Genomic DNA, 26,275 nt, shown 5'->3' on the forward strand with positions numbered 1-26,275 from the left:
GGACAAAAGGAGCACATAATTTCTCAGTCACATCCACGGGTGCTGCTGTTAATCCGTGGGTCAGGTAATCAAAAAATAGGCTGCATATTTACTTATGGGTGAGTCTCGGGTGGATAAGACCAATCATTGGTTATGCAAACTTTAACTACTTTCTCTAAAACATTAGTGTTTTAATCAATTTAATCTGACAGACTGGCACAAATATGCAGACATTTACATTCACACCACGAGTTTCTGAGTTCTCTCAGCCTTCTCAGAGTTTATTCTTCCAAGGTAATCTAAAAACAAGTTCAGTGTTGCTAAAACATTGTAAAAACCTGTCTTGCTTATTCAAATTACTTGATTAAATGAATTAAATTGAAACTCACCAGCAAAGGATAATTTTTTGTCATTTAAAATGAAAACAGTTTAATTTAAGGTTATCTGAATCTGTGAATATTTCACTTTAAATGTATTTAGGCTAGATTTTATTTTATTTAACAAACCAGTTTGTGCTTTTGTGCTGAAGTATACAGTGGACTGGTTTTAAAGCACTCCACGTCAGGTGTTACTCCTTATTTTTGTTTATCTAGTAGATAACTGACTAATAAAAATATATTAAATTTAAGATACAAATTATAGCAAAAGAAATTTATTTCAAAAAGATTTTTTTCCAAGACAAATATATAAATTATATTTTTGTTTGTGTCCATCCATTACTCAAGTGCAGGTAGATGATTTGTTTAGCTCTGTGAAAACTGATGATTTAATTAATGCGTCACTGTAATTGTTATATCACAAACCTCTGTCATTTACATGCAAATCTTTTAATGTCATTTTAAAAAGTATGTCTCGAGTATGTCATGAGCATCCGATTTTTCCTTGGTGCTGTTGTGCTTTCATTTTCTCCTTCTCTCAGCAAGTTCAGGTGAAGGAGTGTTTATTTATTCATTTTCTTTTCGGCTTAGTCCCTTTGTTGATCTGGGGTTGCCACAGCAGAGTGAACTGCCAACTTATCCACCATATGTTTTTTTTACGCAGCACATGCCCTTCCAGCTGCAACCCATCACTGGAAAACATCTATACACACTCATTCACACTCATACACTATGGACAATTTTAGCTTACCCAATTCACCTGATTTGCATGTCTTTGGACTTGAGTGGGAAACCGAAGCACCCGGAAGAAACCCAAGCAAACATGGGGAGAACATGCAAACTCCACACAGACTGACCCAGCTGAGGCTCGAACCAGCAACATTCTTGCTGTGACCACCCACTGCACCACCGCATCACCAGGAGTGTTTAATAAGCAAGAAAATATCTTAATACTAAAAAAGGAATCATAAGTTACAGTATGTTGTAATGCCCTTGAATAATGTTGCCTAGTTGTCAGCAAGCATCAGTGTTTATTGAGATTGAAATAAGATTTAAAAACAAACAAACAAATAAACATTGAAATTAAGATAAGAAATATTGTTATATACACTTGTGACTGCTTTGGCAAATAACGCTCGTCGTAGACGTCACAGGATGAATGATCATGAAGGGACGTGTAGTCTGGCACATTTGTTACCCAAGACAAATCAAGATTTTATCAAGACAAAAATCGCATAATCTGACAAAGTGACTTTCGTAACCGACAATGAAAATCGTGTGATCTGACTGGGGCTTTACAAAACATTAGTTTTTCCTCAAAGTAATACTTCTGCTTTAATCCAGAAGTTTTCATGTCATGTGACCTCATAAAAAAAGTACAGTTTAGGTGCTTTTATTTTTTATGCATTTCTAATAGTTTCTAAAGGCAGATGGTTTACCTCATTATTGAAAATAAAATAACTAGCAATAGCATTTTCTGTATTTATTATAGTTTAGTGCCAAGTACAACTTTACTTGGATTTTGATTTTAAGTCAAACCAAAGTAATTTAAATAATTCATGGTCTATAAAAACAATGTTTTACCTTTGAGTGAATGTATTTTTTCCTTGGCAGTATAAACATTTAAATTTATATTTAAATACATTTTTCATTTTCAACCAAGTCAAAACTATCATTTAAGTTTAGCTGTAACAAGTTACAGTATTTTCTTAGCTTGGTCCAAAGCAAGCCTAACTTTAATCTAAAGATTGTTGTCTACCTGTCTCTATATTAAAAAATTATTTTATTTTGTGTGAATGTTATTTTTCCTTGACCAGAATAAATATTTCTGATTTAGATTGAATTTAATTGTATTATTTATTATTTATTATACAAAAAGGTTTTAAAGTTTAAACAGTATTTGCTTTCAGTGTAGTGTGCTTCAAAACAGTGACAAAAATTGCATTTTGAAGATAAAAAAAACATCCAAAGCTTGCAGTTTGTCCATTCCAACTAAATGGATCAACAATTGTTTTGACATTGCCTCATACTTCAGTTTCTCATTAAATCTTCTGACCAATCAAATGCTCTGTAGTCAGCATGCCCTGGCCATTTCATGACACTCTCACTGGTAGAGCTGTGATAAAAACAATATGCTATTGGCTGCTTTTTAAAGAGTAGGAGCTACTCTATGTCCCGCCCTGTCTTGTGGTTAAATTTAGATTACGTCAAATATGTAATAAAAAAGCACATTTCAAAGCACTTCATGAGACCTTTAAAGCAGTTGTAGCATCTTTTTAATAGTCATACTGTTCAAACAGAGAGGGTAATGAGAAATGATGGAATGAGACCTTGTTAATATTTAGGTTGCAAACATCCCTGCAAGTTATTGCATCACTGTCAAGGTTTAGCTGGCTGAAATGCTGGATATGCCAAGCTCATTAAATCACCTATTAGAGGGAAAAATAAAAACCCCAGTGATTAATTTGTGAATGTATATATATATATATTTTATTATTTTTTTTTTTTTTTAAGTAATGTGCAATGAGCAGCATGATTTATGACAATGATATCACGCAAATTAGCAGACAGGGTATTTAATTGCATGTGATGGGGAGGTGGTTCTAGACCCCCTTTTGTCAGTGTCTGTACTCTCAGCCCTACTAAAATTAAAATCATATTTGAACAGTCTGGTGAGAGCTGCTTCCTAAAAAAAAAAAGTTTGTAATTTTCACATTCCACAAATCTTGACAGTTTGCTTCAAAGCGATTTTAAGCCATTTAGGCACAATGCAACCGTGAAAGAGAAGTCAATTCAGTACTCGAGGGCTGAGACAGAGAGATGCACGCACACAAAACGAACCGTTTCTCAAGCAAATACACACACAATTATGACCAAAAGTCCATCAAGCAAAGCATTCATGGGAACTAGGGCTGACAATGTGGCCAAAAAAGTGGAATTGGGTTATACTGCATTTCAAGGTTAATAAAGTTTCGCATTTTTAAAAAGTTAGTTGCTATTTCGATACTACTTTAAAATGTCCTGTAAATTTTGCTGTAGGTTTGGTTGCTGTAGTTCAATCCATTTCTGTGATTGTTTTCTTAGTTTTGGTTTAGTTTTTATTTTGTGAACACATTTCTAATTTGTTTATATTTGTAGCACTGTGCTATGTCCAACAGATCACACTGTTATGTCTTTCTTTTCTTTTTCACTCTTTTATAACCTGTTTTAACACATTTTAATCAAACCCACCATTTTATTCTTTGTTGTTTTATTTTCTTACACTTGTTTCTTTTTTTCCCGTCTATGTAAAGCACTTTAAATTACTATTGTGTGTGAAATGTGCTATATAACTAAACTTTATATAGCCTTGCCTTGCCTATATATTTAGTTTCATTCATTCATTTTCTTGTCGGCTTAGTCCCTTTATTAATCTGGGGTCGCCACAGCAGAATGAACCGCCAACTTACCCAGCACATGTTTTACGCAGTGGATGCCCTTCCAGCTGCAACCCATCTCTGGGAAGCACCCATACACACTCATACACTTGGGACAATTTAGCCTACCCAATTCACCTGTACCGCATGTCTTTGGACTGTGGGGGGAAACCGAAGCACCCGGAGGAAACCCACACGAACGCAAGGAGAACATGCAAACTCCTCACAGAAACACCAACTGACCCAGCCGAGGCTCGAACCAGCAAGCTTCTTGCTGTGAGGCGACAGCACTACCCACTGCGCCACTGTGTCGCCATATATTTAGTTTTAATTTTAGTAAATCTAACAAAGTTTGGTGTTTAGAAGAATGAAGATTAACTTCTTTACATTAAAGATCATGTATGTAGTTAAACATCTATTTTATATATTTGATGGTAAAAGCACCATCTACAAGTAATTCAGAGACAGGTCAGATTTTTCACTACATGCAGTAATGGGTGATTATTCATTTTATTTAAAAAATTATTATTTATTTGATAATTACTATTTTAGGTCACTTTTTCAGTGACTCTTAATCATTTAATTAATGAATCTTAATTTAGTTAAAAACATTTTTTTGGATAAATAGCTTTAGTCTTCATTTTAGTTTCATAATGTAAAAATGAATGTGAAAAAAATATATATAAATATATTTATATATATATATATATATATATATATATATATATAAATATATATATATATATATATATATATATATATATATATATATATATATATATATATATATATATATATATATATATATTGGTATTTTCTAAAAAGTATGTTTTTGTTGTTGTTTTTTTTTTTTGCACATTCTGTGTTAAGTATTATTTATAACCCTTTCCCTATCCCCAAAAATAAAAATACTTTTAAAACGTAAAATAAATACTAATAATTTTTTTTCAACTTTTGCTTTTCACCACCTGCCATCGCTTGTTCATTTGGAATGGTTAAAAACAAATATTTCTTGTCTTCAAAGCAATATAATAAAATGTATGTACAATACAGTAATTACAATACAATATTATACTTAGCCATTTAATTGGTTCCAAAATAAGAGTAAATAAGAGAGAAGAGCAAAACAAAATCAAAAAAAACAAAGCAGATATCTAAAATATCCTCTTATTTGTTTCTTTGAATATACTACTTCAGGGAATGGTTTATAAATGAACATTCCAGAGTGTTTAATTCAAAAAGCTTAACCAAAACTAATGTTTGTAAAACAGTATTTTCTGAAAAACAACTTGCAGCGCATTTCAAAAGAAAAAAAAAATGCAGCTGTCGTTCTGGAAAATATTATTATGTTTAATTATTCCTAACCTGCGTGAGGTTTTAGTCTCAAGGAAGATCAAAGAAGACAATATGAAGAATATTTTAGTTTTTATATTCTACAGAAGCCCTCACTGTCTTGAATCTACTCTTCAGATTCAGATAAAGTTTAGCATGTTGCACTGCATATCACACAATATAGTTTCTAAAAGCTTAACTCACATACAGTATATACAATATTATCCACACAAAACAGAGCTTTAAATTATTTTGGAATTACCGCAGTCTTTCAAAGTTGATATTTGTGCAGAACTCAAACTGCAGAATTAATAAATGAACAGAAAAATAGCTCTACGTAAATGCTGCAAATTAAATCAGTTTGTCTCCCTTTATTTGACACTTTTCTCCAAACTAAGGTCAATGTGCTTATAATTTAAACAGAAACGTTTATAAGCCAAACAGTTTCATTATATTCTGTAATGTAGTATTGCATTCCTGTTGCATTTATCACCAGCAAATTCATCAATACTTAATGTTCTCTGCAAAGGATATATTTAGCCACAAAACACTGCTATAATGTAATATTGGAAAAACATGACTGCCAAGGTTCCACAATGAAGAATTTTTGATTTTGTATATTTCTTATTCAAGCTTCTCCTCTACACAATACAATATTGTGTTGCATGTGTGTGTCTCAATATCTCTGCAGGATTCTTCTAGAAACTGCAGTACACAGTCGAACTCCTGGGAGAGAAAAACAATCGGTTCCCAATATGGAAAATGCAGTGGAAAGAACACAACGTAACACAAAACGCCTAATATTGGACTGCACTGAACTCCCAGTCCAGTATTTGTCAAGCACAGATCGTGATTCATATGGTTAATTAAAGCAGCTCTTGTTTTTTTGTGACTCTCTGTACTTCCTCCCTGTGGTTTTCTTTTCAGTATACACCTTTCTTTATTATATTTGCTCTTTCTCCAGGGTCCTCGTTGTTGTTGGTTTTTGCAGTTGACACTTTTTCTATTCATGGCAAATACAATTTAGTAAGTTGCGTTTCCTGTGTGGTGTGTATTACTGTGAATAGCAATGATTTACTTTGTCAGAATGCCATAGACTACATTAACAATATGAAGGGAAATATATTTAACATAAATTATATATTATTTATATGCACGTATATACATATATTTGAACTTTCATTTTAGTTGTCTTTTCTTCTTTCTTTTAATTTCCAAAATGAATCCTCATTGCACTTAACAAGTTTACAATGATACTAAAGCTTTTTAACAAGTTTTAATGATTCATGGAGGAATTATAATGCAGTATACTATTTAATGCTAATGCTGTTTCTTTATTTCATCTTCATTTAAAAGTAGCAGGGTTTTTACGTCTACTGTATATTTCGCATCCCTTGCCTTTGTGCCAATTGGCGGCATTTTGACCTGCTGTTACACCTACAGATAAACACATTTTTGTAATCCCTTTGTCCGGCCGCGGCGTCACACATGGTGGTAGTGGTCATTTTGAATTGTCACTCACTATATATAATACACATTCAACACTACCATTCAAATATTTGTGGTCAGTAAGATTTATGTAAATACATTTAAAATGTTATAAAGGTCTTTTAAATGCTGCTCTTTATCGAAAAAAATACTAATTTCATAATCTCATAATTTTAACAAAAAAAATTGAAACATCACAACCTGTGAACCAACCTAACGTTCATTAAACCAGTAAGGGCTCTATTTTAACAATCTAGGCACAAAGTCTAAAGCGCATGGCGCAAAGCCTTAAGGGCGTGTCCGAATCCACTTTTGCTTTTTTAAAAACAGAAAAATACTGTTTGCGCCCTGGCGCATGGTCTAACAGTGTTGTGCTTATTCCTTTAATGAGTTATGGGTGTGTTTTGAGCAAAATGTGCATTAAACCAATCAGAGGCTCATCTTCCATTCCCTTTAAGAGTAAGTTGCATCGCATTTACATATTTACATGGCAGATTTTGTAAGTGGAAAAAGTGAATAGAAAAACTGAATGCTTCACTAGCAAGAAAATAGTTTAACAGACCATCTGCGCAAGGATAAAGAATGAGCCTCCTTCATTCGGCCTCTTTATTTTCTTTTTACTTTACTTTTACACTTTACTCCTTTACTTTCATGGATAAGGAAATGGTGTTGTACGCACTCCACTGATGACATCCATTAGCCTTCATATTTAATTTCGTTTGTTAAACACAAAGATTTGTTTCAAAACTATTTACAAATTCACCTCTAATTTGCAAATAAATAAACATTATATAACACACGTCCTATTCTTATGCCCCATATGGTGATGCAGCCAACTCCAAAACCCGACAGGAGGACAAATCTAAACTGGTTTTTATTAAAACTATTATAAATATGCATATAATAAATAATACTGCTGTATAATAATAATAACATTATAATAAAAATGCTAATTGTCATGAATAAACTGAAAAAAGCCTTCTGGACATGAAGGTATGGAGGTAGTGTTTTTTTATATCTATGTAGTACTGTAAATAATAACTTGTCACATTTTAATCCTTTAATTTTTTTTTCAAATGTAAAGATATTTATGTATTGCTGTACATCGTGTGTTTATTAAGCGTTTGAACCTGAATAGGTGATAGATTTGCTATTTAAACAAAGTGGCGCAAAACGTGAAAATTAGGGTTGCGCTGGTCTGAAAATACCAATAAATCATGTCAAACACACCTTGCGCCATATTGCGCCGGGTGTATGATAGGGCCCTAAGACTTCATAAACATCTAAATATTTTACTAAAATATTTTCTGAATTACGTCAATTTAAATTATGATTAATCTGTAAATAGTTTATAGTTGTAAATAGTTCAAAACATTTTCAGACAATGCAATATCAATATTTTTATATATTTTTTTATAATTTTTTCTTTGGAAAGTTAAGAAATCAATATTTGGTACAATAACCATGATGTTTAGTGAGCCTGGTTTCTCTTGAGGTTTTTTTCCTGCACTTTCGTCAATTGGTGAAGTTTTGTTCCTTGCCACTGTCACCACTGGCTTGCTTGGTTTGGGACTTGTGAAGCTGTGCATTAATGGATTTGCTTTTCAGTATTTGGACTTTCAGCAGTGAAAATTAAACCACACTGAACTGAACTAAACTGAACTCTGAAAACTGGACTGACAGTTTCAATTGCAATTTACTAAATCTTCTATGTTTAGCTATGTAGCACATAGCTATCTTCATTGTAAAAGCGCTATAGAAATAAAAATAAATTGAATTAAGTCACAGCAAATAAAAACAGTCTGACATCTGTCACCGTCTAAAAGAAACAAAAACGCTGTAAATGACAGTATTTTTATTAAGAAAATTTAATAAATGCTTTCAGATTTTATTGAATAACATTTTAAATCAAACTCACACTTAATAAATCCAGTAACAGAATTTTCAAGTGTTTCTTTAACTCATTTCTTTTATAAATAAATGTTCAGGAATATTACTGAACTAAAGGTTTTGAATGGTTTTGTGAGTATATATTGATAGTGTCTCTTTCACTTTCACACATATGCACACCAGTCATCATATAATATCAGTCAGCTACAGGAAGCCACACAATGAAAAAAAAACATGTGAGAAACATGATTGGCCTTGTTCTTTGAGAAGAGTACATTTACCCATCATGCAAGTGTCCATCAACCAAACTGGATTCCGGCAACAAAAAAACCAGCAACAGCAGCTTTTCATTTACAGAGATATGTTACAAACCCAAAGAAGCGGGAATATTGACAAATTGCCTGTTCCAGCACATTCACTCTGGTATACTTACCCCACCCGATTAAAGTGAAACCCCACAGGTATTTAGAGTCCGACAAGAAGGCCATGAAGATGAGACTGTGCAGGTACAAGCCCTCCACCAGGATCCAATAGTAGTTTGTAGCCAGGAAATAGATGAACAGCAAGACGGTCACTTTACATCCCATCTAAAAAAAAAAAAAGGTTTCAAATAAATAGAGCCAAATGTTCCAAGTCATTCAGTAAATATACTGTCTGGGAAGCAATATTTTAGCTGTGACACTTATTTCCTAGTCTCGGTTGGAGGCCAGCAATGCTGAAATGTTTTGAAAACGGTTCCCAGTTGAGGTTACTCGGTTCAGAATGATTTTAGAGAGAAGAGCAAAACAAAAACAAAATCAAAAAACAAAGCAGATTTCTTAAATGTCCTCTTATTTGTTTCTTTGAATATACTACATCAGTGAATGGCTCATAAGTGAAGTTTCATAAACTAATTTCGAGAGGAGCACGTGATATGATTGAGCACAACTGGCCGCTCATCTATAATCAGTAATAATCCAATCAGAGTGATCCTAGTTTACTATAAATGGATAATTTTCTTCCTACTGCTCTATCTTCGTTTGGAAGAATCACCCCTTCCACCCCATCTCCTCCTTTTCCTCCCTTTTCTAAAGGGGGGAGCTCTCGAGACCTACCTTCGCCAAAAAAAATGCAGCTTACATTCTGGAAAATACAATAATATTTATTTATTCCTAACCTGCATGAGGTTTTAGTCTTAAGGAAGATCAAAGAAGACAATATGAAGAATATTTTACTTATTAAAAGACTAATGAGAATTGGGTCCCACTGAATTTCCCTATAATTTTGTGCCACAGAAAGAATAAAGCATGACTGCACCTCTCGTTTATATTCTACAGAAGCGCTCACTGTCTTGAATCTACCTTTAGAATAATTAGCTCAGTAAGTTCATTTGAAATGACATGTTGTCAGTATCAAATGACAGAAAGACTCTTTAGGACAGCAGAACCGTGACAAAATGACAAGCTTTCACTGCAGTCTGCATGGTATAGATGAAACGCTGCACTTTAATGAGCTATTAGCTCAATGCCATGACAGATCTGTGTGGGTAATGACCATAAACCATTTCCAGACCAATGAACTGAATTAAAAGAGATTTCACATCACAAACCAAAACATTATCAAACCATAGTGATGATGGATATATCTTTCTATTCTCTCCTTCTGTAGATATTTTTTTCTCAGGAATAATTATATGGCTGTTAAAAAATAGCCTGTCAAGTAATCAAAACACAAATGGGTGTAATGTAGTGACCAACAAATCAAAACTCCTTTTAACAATGGCTTTGCCTAGCCTTTCTGTTAGTATTCTCCCAGACAACTTTTTATTTTTAGCTACTATTGAAGGACTAATTCATGCAGAGTATTTCTGTTTCTGAAGCAGTTGTAGGTGAATGATCTGTTAATAATGATATAATTTTTCTGTTGTCTTGTGAGGAAAATCAAAAGAACAAACTGCAATATTCTCTATTAATCTTAAGGTCATATTTTGACTAGACAAAGTCTTCTGAACTTTTTTTGGCTTGATCTGCCAGAATGCTAGAAATAGCATAATAGCTTTGAAAATTTACATCCCTCCCCTGCGATCCAAAGCCACGCCTTCTTAAGTCATAAACGCACACCGAAAAGATGATGATCTGATGACGATAGAAAACCTTATATACACTAGATCATGTCATTCAGCAGTTAGAAAACTCTATGAAGACATACACTTTGTCCAGTAGTGGTTGACAGGCCAGCAGGTGCAGGCATTATTTTTCCCCAAAACTGGCATTGGGGTAAAGTTGGTTTTATATTCGCACATTTGGACTTTTTCCTTAATAATAAACAGTAATAGTCATACCTACACACTGTTTCAGACTGAATATTTAAAGGTTGTCACTGTTCAAAAATGAACAAATGTGCGAATATAAATCAAACTTCGCCACAGTAACCCTGGTTAGGAGGAAGAGAGCTACATACTTATGCTTTGTTATTCACCTAAACAAAAATCAGATCATAAAAAAGGAATGCTAAAAACAGAAATATCCTGACATTGTTTTACATTACACTTACGTTACCAAACCAACGAGTGACTTTTGATTTTCAATTGTTCTCGCAGACCCTCGTACATCACTTGTTTTTTCTCCTTTTACACTTGAACAACTAAATGAATGCTTATGTCTAATTAACAGACTATGTTATCAATGCTGTAAAAGATACCCCATTAACTTGAAAATAGTCAATATTAGCCAGATATTTTCAGTGGCTGAAAAGCTCCATCCATACAGTATAAACCCATTCATAAAAAAAGAACACAATCTACATAAGCTTTGCGTGACTAACATAGTTTTAAAACATACCAGTCTAAAAGTAATACTTCGGCAGTGGTGTCATCCTTCAGATCGTTGTTTTGAACTGCATAATGTAATTTCTCTCTAGCATGTAAAAGTAATTCCGATATTGATTCAGGATTTAGACATGTTCTGATTCTCCATTTTTGGCAAAAGCCCTTTAAACAACACAATCTTTCTTTTTGTGGATACAAGGCGACATTGGTCTTTCAGAAGGTCTTTCAGGTTGATGAAGAGTTTGCCTGATATCTCTCTCTGTCAGCTGTAGGTGACCATGCTTCATGTGCACGCGCAAATGACAGATATATGCGTAAAGAGGCTGCGCAGAAATACACATTTAAATTTGTTGACAGACAGTTTGAGTGACCTCTCGTAATAGAGTTATTTGTCGGCCTGACAATTTTTAATTGGACGAACATTTTTTAGTCTTATGCCTTACCCAGAATATAAAAATACATATAAATACATTCAGATCATTTACTATAATCAGTACTATCAAAATGTGAAGAGATTTTTAGCCAGCACAACATGTTTCTGAAGACCATCACCTACTGCACCTTTAAGAGAATAATTCTACCACAGGAATTGAAGGACTTAGTCAGAGCGTGAACTCTAATGTAGTGTTTAATAACTAAAAGGTTTCAGCAATAAAAACAAAAAAGAAAACATCAGTGAAGTAGTGGTATATTGATCAATGTATCCTTTCTGCGATATGAATATTAATAAAGTTGAATCTGTTTAAGCAAAGTCCCTTTAAGACAAGTAATTTCACTTCCGGTTATGGAGTGATAGTGAGAAGACGTGAGATAACGACCCTCCCATAATTTTTTTATATAAATCCTTTAAACTCGCTTAAATCTTTGATACATTATTGGTTATTGAACACGTTAAACTTTAGCAACTGAAATGGCACCGAAAAAGAAGAACAGAACACAAGAAAAGTTGTATAACGAGGCTCAAGAAATGTCGCCGGATTCTGATAATGTAGATGAGGTAAAAGAGACCGAAGAGGATGATGATAGCGAACCCACAAAAATAACTGAGACGAACCCCAGCAACGCAGATGTTTTACAAGCCATTAGAGAAATGGACAAACGGGTTGCAAATAAAATTGACGGCATTATGTCAGCAATCAAAGAGGTAAATGAACGCGTAAAGGAGGCCGAGGAACGCATTTCGGGAGCGGAAGATGAGATCGTTCAACTTAATGCTCGTGCAAATTCCGTCGAATCGCAAGTTAAGAAATTGATGGACAAGGTTGATGACATGGAAAACAGAAATAGACGAAACAATCTCAGGCTAGTGGGTTTGCCGGAACGAGAAGAGGGGGGAGATGCGTGTGCGTTTTTGGAGGCCTGGATTCCAAAAATACTGGAAATGGACTCGAGTACAACGCTTGTCATAGAGCGAGCACATAGAGTCGGCCCACAACGAAACATGGAAGTTCGGAACACACGACGGATTACACTACCAAGAACACTAATAATAAAGTTCCTAAATTTTAAGCAAAAAGAACAGGTGTTAAGAATGGCCAGGTCCAAGGGCGTGATTTCATACAACGAACACATACTTCGATTTCATCCAGATGTTTCGGCTGAAGTTCACAGAAAACAAAGAGCGTATGATGGAGTGAGACAGAAGCTGCGAGAGAGAGGGATCGGTAAACACAGGATCATATATCCGGCCCGTCTACTTCTTACTCACCAGGAGAAATCAAAGGTGTTTGACACACCGGAGGCAGTCGAACGTTTCATAGAAGAGGTAGAAGCAGAATAAAGTTGGGCTCATTCCAGTTGGAAGATAAATGCCAGATGAACAATAATTCTGATCATCCGCGGAAGGATATCCTCGTTTTGTTTTGAAGTCTTAGTGACTAGAAAGATTTGTAAAAAAATAATTTTTTTCTGCAAATGTCGAAAGGCGTGTTGATAGTTTTATATAATATGCGAGAATAATGTTACAAATAGGGTTGTTAGTGACAACTGTAGACAAAAGTACCTGATAGTTCCTCACGGAGGTGTGGACCAATCAGCGCCATATACGGAGAAAAGGGGGTGGGGGGTTACACGCAGTAGTATGGATGCTACTGGGGAAATCGGGTTGAATGTTGAAAGTTCATTTATAATAGGAGTGTTGTTCAAGATTGTTTATGTATTTTTTATTTTTTGCTTCTCAGTATTTAAGGTTGTTGAGATTGTAAAAGGTAAAACACCCATTATTAAGAAATGTAACAAATCATGGGGGAGACAGGGAATGTGAAATTTGTAACATGGAATTGTAGAGGATTGGGCAATATTAAAAAAATAAAACAAGTAATGGATAGGATCAAATATTTACAGGCACACATAGTATTTCTTCAAGAAACCCACATGGTAAAAAGTGAAACAATTAGGATTCATAGGAGATGGCAGGGGCAAGTATTTGAGGCTTGTCACACTTCAAATGCAAGAGGAGTAATGATTTTAATTCATAAATCAGTTCCAATTCATGTTCAGAAAGTAATTAAGGATACACTAGGAAGATATATTGTCTTACAATGTACATTTTTGTCAGAAAAGATAAATTTAATTAACATTTATGGTCCAAATGATGACAATCCTAAATTTTTTAATGATTTATTTTTGTTAATTGCCACTCTGCCTGGATACTACCTTATTGCAGGGGATATTAATTGTGTACTAGATCCTGCTAAAGATCGTTCAACAGGAATTGATAAAACACATACTAAAGCTAGGAAGGTGATACTGGAATTTATGAAAGATCTAAATTTACTAGATGTTTGGAGGGATCTTAATCCTGCAACAATATCATATTCCTGTTATTCAGGTATGTATCATACATACTCACGTATTGATTACTACCTAATTTCAGCACAATTCCTTAACAATATAATAGATTGTAGTTATCATAGTATAGTCATATCTGACCATGCAGCAGTATCTTTATCATACAAAACTAAAAAATTAATAAAAAATCCCAATAAATGGCGTTTTCAGATAGGATGGCTTCATGATTCAGAGTTTGTAGAATATGTTGGCAAACAAATTGATTTGTATTTTGAAATTAATAAGTCTGAAACATCTGCTTGCATTAGATGGGAAGCATTCAAAGCTTTTATTAGAGGACATATAATTGGGTTTTGCAGCTCCAAAGCTAGGAAATCTAGGCAGGAAATGAAAAAATTAGAAGATCAAATAAAAAAACTAGAAAATAAAACTTTTCATAAAACCATAGATACAGCAGAAGCAAAAGAGAAACTTTTACTACTCAGGTCCCGATATAATGAAGTGTCAGCAGGTAGGGCAGCTTCAAAAGTCTTAAGGTTGAAACAAAATATCTATGAATATGGAGATAAAACAGGACGGTTATTAGCTTGGCAAATTCGACAACAACAAACAGAACGTACAATTACAACAATTGAGAGTTTAACTGGAAATATAGTTGACCCAGAAGAGATCAATGAAACATTTAGAACTTATTATAAAAAGCTATATAGCTCAGAATGCTCACTAAATGTAGATATCCAAGAACAATTTTTAGATAGTCTAAATATACCTCAGATATCAATTAAAGAAAAGAAAAAATTAGATGAAGACTTTACATTACAAGAAATAGGAGAAGCTATTGACTCTATGAAATCAGGAAAAGCTGCAGGCCCAGATGGGCTCCCTATAGAAATTTATAAGATGTTTAAAGAAAAGTTGCTAACTCCTTTTATGGAAATGATAATGGAGGCATATCATCAGGAGCTTTTGCCTACATCAATGAGAGGAGCTTTAATTACATTATTACCGAAACCAGGGAAAACAAACACAAAATGCGAAAATATGCGCCCAATTAGTTTATTGAATTCAGACACAAAAATTTTAAGTAAAGTTTTAGCTAAGAGGTTAGAAGGTACTTTACCAAATTTAATAGGAGAGGATCAAAATGGTTTTATAAAGCGTAGGCAAGGTTTTCACAATGTTCGAAGAGTTCTAAATATACTTCATGAACAGAGGGGTGAACAAGATACTGCTCTATTATCATTGGATGCCGAAAAGGCCTTCGATCGGGTTGAATGGTCCTATTTGTTTGATGTGATGAATAGATTTGGGTTTGGTGAAAAATACTGTAAGTGGGTTAGACTATTGTATAATAGTTCTACGGCAGAAGTGTTGACAAACAATATTGTTTCAAAACCATTTAGTATATCAAGAGGATGTAGACAGGGTTCTCCTCTTTCTCCTTTACTTTTTGCCATCTCCATTGAACCATTTGCAATAGCAATAAAAAACCATGTGGAATTAACAGGAATTAAGATAGGAATGATAGAACATAAAATTGCACTGTTTGCTGACGACGTCATTCTGTTTCTAAAGCAGCTTGATACATCAATACCTGCTTTACTAGATCTCATTAGTACATTTGGAAAAATATCTGGTTACAAAATTAATAATTCTAAAAGTTCTATTCTATATTTAAATGAGAGTGACAGACAACAGCCTAATAAGTGTGCAGCAACCTTTAATATTGTCAATTGTTTTACATACTTGGGTATAAAAATTGTACCAAAACTAGAAGATGTTGTGCCAGAAAATTATGGTTCACTTCTTGAAATTGTTAGTAGTTCAATAGAAAGATGGATGCCCTTATCCATTTCTTTAATTGGTAGAATAAATATTTTAAAAATGAATATTTTACCCAAATTCTTATATTTATTCCAGAGTATTCCTCTGCCTCCCCCTAAGAATTTATTTCAAAGACTTAAAAAAATGTTCACTAAATTCATTTGGAATAACAGACGTTCCAGACTCCGTCTAACACTCCTGTACTTGCCATACGATAGAGGAGGTCTACAATGTCCTAATTTGCATTGGTATTATTGGGCTGTGCAACTTAGAACAATAATGTTTTATTTTGTATCTCAGGACTGCCCATCTTGGGTGGAGATGGAATCAGTTGGCATTAAGTCTGGTCTACCTTTAAATTTGTATTTATATTCAGCAGAATTTAAAAATCTTAAAAAAACTGTTTCCAATCCCATAGTTATAAATATGATTTCCATATGGTTTGACAGGAAAAAATATTTAAGTGCCTGCAATCCATTATCTTGTTTCAGTCCAATTTGGGGCAATAAAAAATTTAAACCAGGTACGTTAGATGCAGGATTCAAGATATGGGCAGAGAAGGGAATTAAAAAGATAGCAGACTTATATGTTAACAATATTCTAATGTCATTTGCGGAAATTGTTAGTAAATACAATATTCCTGCAAAACATTTCTTTAAGTATTTACAAATAAGAGATTTTATCCTCAAATCACAAAATAATTCTCTAGATATGCCATCATTGTCTATCTTGGAAAAAGTAATAATAAAAGACTGTTTTAGTGAAGGTTTAATTTCTGCATTATACAAGATGCTGGTGTCAGGATCAAAGGAATCTTCAAATTGTAAATTGGAAGCTTGGAGATTAGATCTTGAGGAGGATATTTCTACAGAGGACTGGATGAAGACATGCGAGGAAGCTCAATCACTAACAATGAACACTCGTCTGAAACTGTTACAATATAAATGGTTGATGAGGATTTATATAACTCCAGTTTTACTGCATAAATATAATGAAAATATTCCAGATACTTGCTTGAGATGCAGGGACCATAAAGGAACATTGTATCACTGTATATGGGAATGTAAAGGAATACAGAACTTTTGGAAAGGTGTGAAAGAAATTATAGAAAAGATTCTTAAGGTTAATATACCAATGTCTCCTTTAATTTTTTTATTTCATTTATATCCCAAGGAGATCAAGTTAAAAAAGACGGAGCATATATTTATGAATATATGTATTCTACAAGCGAAACGGCTTATTTCTTTAAATTGGAAAAGTATATGTGCACCAACTATAGGCTGTTGGCTGAAAGAGATGGTAACAAACATGACAATGGAAAAAATAACATATATGATAAGAAATAAATACATAATTTTTGATAGAGTTTGGGGACCTTTTACGCTGTTTTTAAAAGATGGTGGATTTGGAAATGTTTTACTTGAAGATTAGTAACAGAGGTGATATTGTATTTTGATGTAAAATGCTGAGAAGCCTTTTGTTTTGTTTGTTCATTTGTTTGTTTTTTTGGTTTGTGTTGGATCTGACACATGGAAATGTGTATGTACATGTTAAAATATAATAAAAAGGAATTGGAGAAAAAAAGACAAGTAATTTCACGTTTTATCTTTGAAACGCCTCTCTGGCAGTATGCTCGGGCATTTTGTCTAAATGGGGAAACATCAAATTCTCCAAAACTGCTTGCCAAACTTATGATTGAATTTCATATTAGGAATCAGAAATAAAATTATACAACAGCTGTGTCTTTAGTTTCATTTCTAAACATCCAAATCACACAAAATCTGCAGAAACTCACATCTGGTCAGAGACCCTACCCGAAGTATCATTAGTCTATATCGATCGATGATTGGCTCCTGTACTAGTAAGCAGGGTTTCATTTGCCATATTGACCGTTACACTTTTCCCCATTCAAAAAGATATGAATGGCATGCCTTGTGTATTCTACGTTTTTTGGTTTAAGTGCCTAGATTAAATGATCTTAGTGTCATCCCACTTTAGACTAAAACTGGAATGATTTGAATGTCATTGCTTTTTCTGGTTCCCAAGTTCTTTGTGTCTCAGGGACTTCAGGCCAGGTCAAGGACAGTGGAATGTTGATGAGTGACCACAACTGCAGCAACACTGATTTCAGAGCTTGTTAGAAGTTAAATTTAATTATGTTTATTGATTCTGCTGTAAGACAGCTGTATATTTATACCACCCCTTCAACAGAAATAACCAAACAACAATATTATAACTGTCTGAAAACACATGCAACATGAAGCTGAAGCACAGCTGGTGGGCAGGAAGACCAAGACAAAACCAAAGGTAATATCGGTCCGAGATGAAGCCAGAAGAACAAAACATGCTGTTGAAGCCAGCGAGAGCCAACTGATCCACAGACTGGGCTGTGAGGCCTGAGGGGGAGCTTGGGGCAGCCAGAAATCTGAATGTGGTTAAAATCTGATGGAGTCTTGAAGCTGGACAAAATAGCCAGCAATGAATAAGATTTGGATTTAGACATGATTAATGGAACAGGATTGCTTCCAGATGAGTCCCAAGCTGAGTAGGATTGGTGAAGGAGGAAAAGTTTTGAAAGTTGGTGGAAAGTTAGGAAGTGGCTCATTCTCATTTCCACTGTGACAGACTGAGGGGGCACTCACACTATACTATCCGAACCGTGCCTAGGCCCGTTTCCCAGATTGTTTGAGAAGTGTGAGTGCTCTGAGTCGGGCTCAGGCGTGGTTCAGTTGGCTGGCCCTGGCCCGGTTGGAAGAGGTATGCCAGAGCGCAGTTCACTTGTAGTGTACGGTTGTAGTGTGAGTGCAAAGCGCACCTGCAATGTGAGTGCGGGCAGTCGGAGACGGTAGGGGGGACAAGCGTGCTTCGGCCCGGTTCAAGGCAACTGTACATAGTGTGAGTACACCCTGATCCAAACAGCCAGATAAGTAAAATGGGCTAGCAGCTGTGGCTAAAAGGCACTCTTGACAAAAGACATTTAAAGAATGAGTGATTAAATCCCAAATGTTTTCTTATTGAAATAAAGCAAGTAGCTTATGGATTCTAGCAGCTGAAAAGAGTTTGTCTATCTCACTGACTTACACATATACTAACAGTGATAGGAGTGGAGAGGGAGAAGAAGTCACAGTACAGGGAGCTGCTTGGGAAATGTTACCTGTGACGCAGTTCAATCTTCACCTGCAACAGATCAGGAATTGCAGCAGGACTCTTCGACAGCTCAGACAGCAGGTGATCAGTCAAGTTAAAGTTTTGGCCCTGGTGGTTTGCCTGGTGTCGTATCTCTTTGGAACTAAAACATCTACAACTTCTCCACCAAGTCTAGATCTGTCAAAAAGTCTCTTTCTGTATATATACACATTCTTAAAAGGAAATATAATATAAAATAATATAATATAATATAATATAATATAATATAATATAATATAATATAATATAATATAATATAATATAATATAATATAATATAATATAATATAATATAATATAATATAATATAATAAAGAACATTATGAAACTGAACCTTTGACTGCATGTCTATCTTGACAACTTATTTTATGAAAGTGTTTTAAAAAGAAGTAGGAATTTTAACAGTTTCCATCAGAGAAATTTCTTCTTTTTGCCTTTTGAACATGATCAATATTAATGATTGGGAGGTCAAAAGACATCTTGCTTAAAGTTTCACACTGACTCTGGTTGCAAAATATCTAATCAAAAAAGAAATGGGTTCTATAAAACCCCTCTAAAAACAATTCGATGAGAGTGAGGCCAAGCAGAAAAGAAAGTAAAGAGAAAAGTTTCTGAACCATATTTAACTTAATTCCAAAAGGTGTTCCTGTCTCTTTTGAGTCCATTCATTTAGTTTTAAATGGCTGTTAGATGGAATTTATTTAGCATATTTATTTCTTTTTTATAATAACTGTGAAATTAAAAGCGATTCAACTGAAACACAATTTACCTTACACTACAACAAGCGACTCATACTATAAACTTTTTAGCTCCATTATCAGTTTTGCTTCCAATGTACTAAAGTCAAATTACATAAAAAAAAAAAAAAAAATTACATTGCTTTAATAATAATACAGAACCAAGAATATTTTGTGTAGCTTTGCTTTGCTTTATGACTACATGTTGTTCCTCTGCATGTTGTTCCTCTAAGCCCATTAAACCTCAAATGTTTGGTAAACAAGAAATGCTATGAAGGTCACATGAAGGCGAAGCTTTATTTTCCTGTATAGAGTGGACACTCAAAACCAGCTCACTCACAATAATCCACTAATTTTGATTCAAAGAAGTGATGTGTGGGTGGTCAAGTTGTTTACTTTGTAATTAGTCCATCTATTAAGTCAGGCTGATTTGCAGATTAGGCATAATCATGACATACAGTTGTTATCAAATAAACAGGGAAATAATGAGCCAATCACAGAGAAACTGCCTCCACGTGTGACTTTTCACCCTTGAATGTTAGTCCTTGCAAAATTGACCTAAAGTAGGTCATACAGTAGTATTATAAATGAAACAAACTTGACACTGTGGTGAAAATATCAAAAGCCACTCTACATAAAGTCAAACCCAAAATTATTCACACACCTTTAACATTTCTCACAGCATCACAATTTATTCTATATAGTTTATATGACAAGAAACTTGATTGTTCATATTTAAACTGTGTCCAAACATATTCATGTTGACAATATCAGATAATTTAGTCAGAAATGCACAGTATGTAATGGATTAAGATCAACCAAAAATTATTTAAACAACTTTAAGTATAACATTATTAACATAACTGTCAATATTGTTTTCCAACATAACTGCCAATACTTTGTTTTATGGTTCATGAAAACCTGAAATTCAATATTTTTCCAAAGTCTTGTTTGTCTGTTTTTAGTCCAGTGTATAAAGATTTTTTTTGGAGATAATATGTCAGTGTATTTTATTTTGGCATCCTCACTTACATAAATTAACTCTGTCCTTCACCCATTAGTAAAGAAAATCTAAAAAAATATATATTTTTGAACAATTTTTGGTTTGACTGTATATAAAATGTTGTATAAAAATCAAAGAATTCAGCCACATTGACACTGCTGTCCCGAGATATTTTTTCCCCTTCACTGTAAGTCTATGCAATATTTAAACTTGTTTTATCACCTGGGATACAGTAATTGCAAGTCTGATCACATAGAAAAAGAACAGCACAGCTTTCCTCAACCATCTGCATGATTTGAGTTAGGATTATCATTGAGCCCAATTGGTGCAGGATGAGTTACAGGCTTTATTTAAATAGCCAGGATTAGGAGTTTGCTAAACTCCCTAACACCAGGACCGATCAATAATAGCCTGCCTGTCTGATCAAAATCTAGCTTGATCCAATTCCAAAACTTTAAAAGTTACAGTGCTCTGCATACTGTATATGAGTCCACTCCCCACAAATCTCTCGTTTAAATTAATAATTTCTATGGGATGCTTTACAGTATTATATTTGTGCATATACATTAGTTTAGTCAGTAGTGAAGCCAAATCTGGACTTACAATAACTTACAATAATGGTTAAAAAATATGTAGCCCAAATGTATATGTTAGAGAAAAATATTAAATAAAATGTTCAAAAACAGCTAAAATCAAGAGAAACAAAAAATCTATAAAATATTGCTGAAATTTTGTAGTTTGTAATTGTTTTGCAATATTTTGCATGAATTTTAATGTATTATCTTTCCATTTCCAAACATGTTCTGTGACTAAAATATTATTTTAATAAATATATCTAGTATAGTATGACATTCTAACTCAGCAGGGTTTTCTTTCACATAACTGCAATGTCTATACACTGTAAAAATATTAATATATAATAAATACATATTTATAAATTAGGTGATTAATAGTTTTCTATGTTTGTTTTAATACATCAAATAACCATAAATGTGGCATATAATTTCTTGACTCTTCAAAACTTCAGCCTATTATAAAACTTTATCATACTGTACGTAGTTTAAACAAACTGTAATTAGCAATACCAGCTATAATTACAGTGTCATTGGTAACATGAGCTCCATATTCTATCGGCAAAGAAAAAGCGAAGTAAACGGTGCTACATAAATTAATCATAAATACAAACAGAACACTGGTACAATTACTTTTACAATTACTTTTACTTGTACAATTACTGATACAAGTACTTTTACATGAGACTGAACAATGTTGTGCAGGATATTGTGCAAGAGAGGTATTAAAAGTGAATATTGTGCAAAAGAGGTATTTAAGGTTTAATATTGTGCAAAATAGTTATTTAAGGTTAGGCAAGCAGTGCAACATGATTATGGTACATTTATTGTAAACATTTTTCTTATTGAGTCCATATAAGATGGAGTTTAGATAATATGTCAGGTGTATAAGAGCGAAGTGTGTTTTTACAGGTGGTTTGTTGAGCCCACTCACCTGTATGAAGAACAATTTGACATGCACAATGTTTCCAAGAGACATGGAGTGCTTAAGAAAGTGTCTATAATGCTAATGTGCAACCTGGTGCAAGAGTCAGAGAGATGAGAGGGTGTCTTTTCTACAGGTGGTTTGTTAAGCCCACTTACTTGTATGGGAAATACTCAGAAATCAAATGGGGGGGGGGATTAAGAGTGGGGGTAAATTGACTGGAGTTAAGGGCTCTAACAGCCTGTGGATAGAAGCTGTTGAGTAGTCTAGCCAAGCAGGCTCTAATACTTCAAAACCTTCTTCCTGATGGCAGCAGCTGGAAGAGACCGTGGAATGGATGGGTAGGGTCTTTCCAACATAGACTCATTCTAAAAAACGTAGCCCTATATATGTTTCTGGAGATCACAAATGTGTGGCTGCATTTTGTCTTCAAAACAAACGCTACGAGGCGGACACCATTTCTTTTCTCGTTAATCAGCTACCCGCTTACCTGCATGTGGACAATACGTATGTTGGCAGACTTCAGATGCAGAGAGAAATTGACCACGACAACAGGATTCGAGTAAATAACAGGGTGAGAATGTGGTAAAATCTGAAAACCTGGTAAAAATCAGGGGGCTTTTATTTTTCTGGATTGCTTTTCAAAATACTGCGGTTGGGTTTGGGTGTGGGCCTCGGTCGGTTGGTCAGTCAGTTAGTGAGTTAGTCAACAGCGCTTCTGGTGGATTAACATGAGAACAGCAGGCGCGAATTGCACTCGCGAGAGAAAATTGACATCTCAAATAGCATAACACAGTGGCCTCTGGCGAATTCGCAAAAACAAAAACTGCAAAAAACATAGCTCCTGGGAGGTATTTTGCTGTCTGCAGAAATGTAAGGGTACGTAATCAGAATGAGCCTGGATTGGGTCTTTCACAATATGGCTAGCTTAGCTGGAGCACCATGAGAGGAATGTCATGAACGGAGGATAAAGGGGCACCGATGATCTCATAGAGGGGCACTGAAGTAATTTCATATCTGCATGCTATGTTAAAAATGTCATTTTGAAAGGCGAAGTAATTTGGTTTATTTCATAATTCTTTTGAAACATTATGTGCCAAAATAATAACAACAAGTATAGAGCCATTGTGGAAGAGAAGAATCAAATTTCTGTTCCTCACACATAGCTACTACTGGCTTTAAGGATTTATAATATAATTACAGCACAGCTATAATGATAACAGTACAGAGAGACCTAACAGTTGGAATAATTTTCAAAGCATAATTATTTTTAGCTGATGAACAATAAAAACAGTGACAGCCATTCACAATCAACAATCCATTCACAAACCATTTTGTCTTTTATTTAATGCTTACAATGCAAATCCATCTAGATCCACTTATTTGGTAAACAAAGCAAGTCTCTCATATAATATATCTACTAAAAGACAGAAAATATTACTTTTTAATATTACAAAAATTATATCACAATAATATTAGTGAAATTAGTGCAAAAACTGAAAAAATATATAAATTTACACACATTTATACTAGTAAATACATACATGAGCTAAAAATCAGCGAGCGCCGATTCCATGTGGGCCTAGTTATCTTTAATCTTATCATTCTTGTTGTGAACACACCTTAAAAGAGCTGCATCAACATTAAGCTAAACATCTGCTTTCAGAATGACACAACAAAATACAACATTGGAATGACAAAGGGCTAAGTAAATTACCCCAGACTTACATTCCTTTTAAAATAAACTATCCCTTTAATGCTCACTTCTGTTCTTACTGTTTCCCTAGAGTGATGCATTTGGGGTTGGGACATGTAGCCACTCAGTGAAAGAAGCCACTATTTCAAGCACAGACAATAACAGACACATGAAAGTGGCAGAAACTAGGGGTAACCGTGAGAGCTTCAGCCCTTCTGACAGATGATCAAAGAGGTGCCGCAGTAAAGCAAGGTGTGCAGATTATGTTGTCAATACACCTGGAGGATCTGAATGGCTCACCTGAACACATTAAACTTTCTGTCCTGTCTGTCTCTGGCTCTCGAAGATCTCTGCCTGCTTTAAACAGCACTGATTGGAAACACAATGTTGAGTGCAGACCCCCACAGTGAAGCAGTAGGGAAGCTTCTATAAAAATATAACTGTTACAGAAGACCTGAGTTAACTTGGAAGGGTGCTTTTGTAAGAAATGAGCCTAAAAGTCAAATAAACAAATTAGGTACAGAAACCCTTAGGTCTTTTTAAATCTCTTTATCATCTTTTGTTTATAAAAGACTCACTGACCAATTTGTTTGAGCCTTTGAGGACTACGTGAAAATTTTCCTATCCTTATTACTTGATGCAATTCCCAGCTATCAAAAAGAATGAAAAATACTGACTGCAGCAAGTGGAAAAGTGCAGCTTTCCCTTTGGTTCAGATATTACAGAGAGAAGCACAATGGGTTGAAAATAAAGTAATCTCTACTATTACAATTTGCACATCACAGTAGCCTTTGTCATATAACAATAATAATTAAAGACTCAGACATGACAAAACAACTGAAAAATGGCATAAAATTATAATGCAACACCAAACGATGAGTCACTCTACTGTACATCTGCCACAATGCATTATCATAATTTTGTAGCAGGCATTGACTTGGATGGTTTTATGAAACTTCCTGGCAGGATTAAAAGCACAACATTGGCAATGCTCGTAACTTTTATTGTACTGGCTAAATAAAAAACCGTAAACTTAACTTTTTACTTTACGCAGTGGCGCAGTAGGTAGTGCTGTCGCCTCACAGCAAGAAGGTGGCTGGTTCGAGCCAGTTGGTGTTTCTGTGTGGAGTCTGCATGTTCTCCCTGCATTCGCGTGAGTTTCCTCCCGGGTGCTTTCCCCCACAGTCCAAATACAAGCGGTACAGGTGAATTGGGTAGGCTAAATTGTCCGTGGTGAATGAGTGTGTATGGATGTTTCCCAGAGATGGGTTGTGGCTGGAAGGGCATCCTCTTAGAAAAACATATGCTGGATAAGTTGGGGGTTCATTCCACTGTGGCGACCCCTGATTAATAAAGGGACTAAGCCAAAAAGAAAATGAATGAATGAGTTAACAAAATAGAACTTCTAATGGCTCAAATGGTGCGCAATTATGTCTGTGCTCACTGCCAGAACTTTTTTTAAGAATCGCACCAGGGCTGCACAATATATATTTTCAGCACCGATATCGCTCATCCGCAATCGTCACAGTTTCTTTTGACATTTCAGTCTCTGCAGTGTTGTATCTAAATTATAGTTAAGCAGCTTTACGAAGGCAGCCATATTGGGCCAGACCACACAACCACACACCAGCTGATTGGTGGAGAGAAGAAAAAGTGATGAAGCCAATTATTATATGGGGATGGTTAGGAGGTCATGATAGACAGAGGCCAGTGGGCAAATCTGGCCAGGATGCTTGGGTTAAACCTCTACTCTTTTCCAAAGGACATCCTAGGATTTTTAATGACCACAGAGAGTCAGGATTGGAGTCGGTTCGACACCTCATATATATTTTTTGCTGGATCAGTAATCGGTTAGCTGGTACCGATCCAAATCTGATCTTGCGCGTGTGCTATATTCTGTGTTTATAAGCCAACTAAGCCATGAAGGTACCCTATTATAAGGCACTAGAAAGTTGTAATATATTCCTACTATATGCCAAATGTTCTGAGGCCACTCTATAGTTTAATGTGAAGTACAGATGAATATCAGTGGTTAAATTTATGACTAGTTCAGCGCTTCCCGTCTCCGCGACTGTCAATAATTCTCCATTCATTCACAATTCAAACTGTGTGTCGCGTTTATGACAACACAGAAAACTTTCTCCAAGACTATTTTTTCCTGTTACTATAATTAATCAGTGGAGAAATTCATTTAGTTTTGCATTAAATGGGTTCATTTTGACCTGCAACAAGGAGTTCATTGCTGTTTCTAAATC

The 26,275-nt window shown here is 34.6% G+C and overlaps 1 protein-coding gene across 1 annotated transcript in view; it reads right to left on the reverse strand.

The window, feature by feature from the left end:
* Window positions 1-26,275, reverse strand: part of pth2ra (parathyroid hormone 2 receptor a) — a 108,152-nt gene that overhangs the window by 49,311 nt on the left and 32,566 nt on the right. The window contains exon 7 of the mRNA XM_056465716.1: window positions 8,916-9,069. Within this exon, the coding sequence (XP_056321691.1) occupies window positions 8,916-9,069 (154 nt within the window). The remainder of the gene's footprint in view (window positions 1-8,915; window positions 9,070-26,275) is intronic.

Source organism: Danio aesculapii, chromosome 9 (assembly GCF_903798145.1).
Source record: "Danio aesculapii chromosome 9, fDanAes4.1, whole genome shotgun sequence".
Classification (NCBI taxonomy): domain Eukaryota; kingdom Metazoa; phylum Chordata; class Actinopteri; order Cypriniformes; family Danionidae; genus Danio; species Danio aesculapii.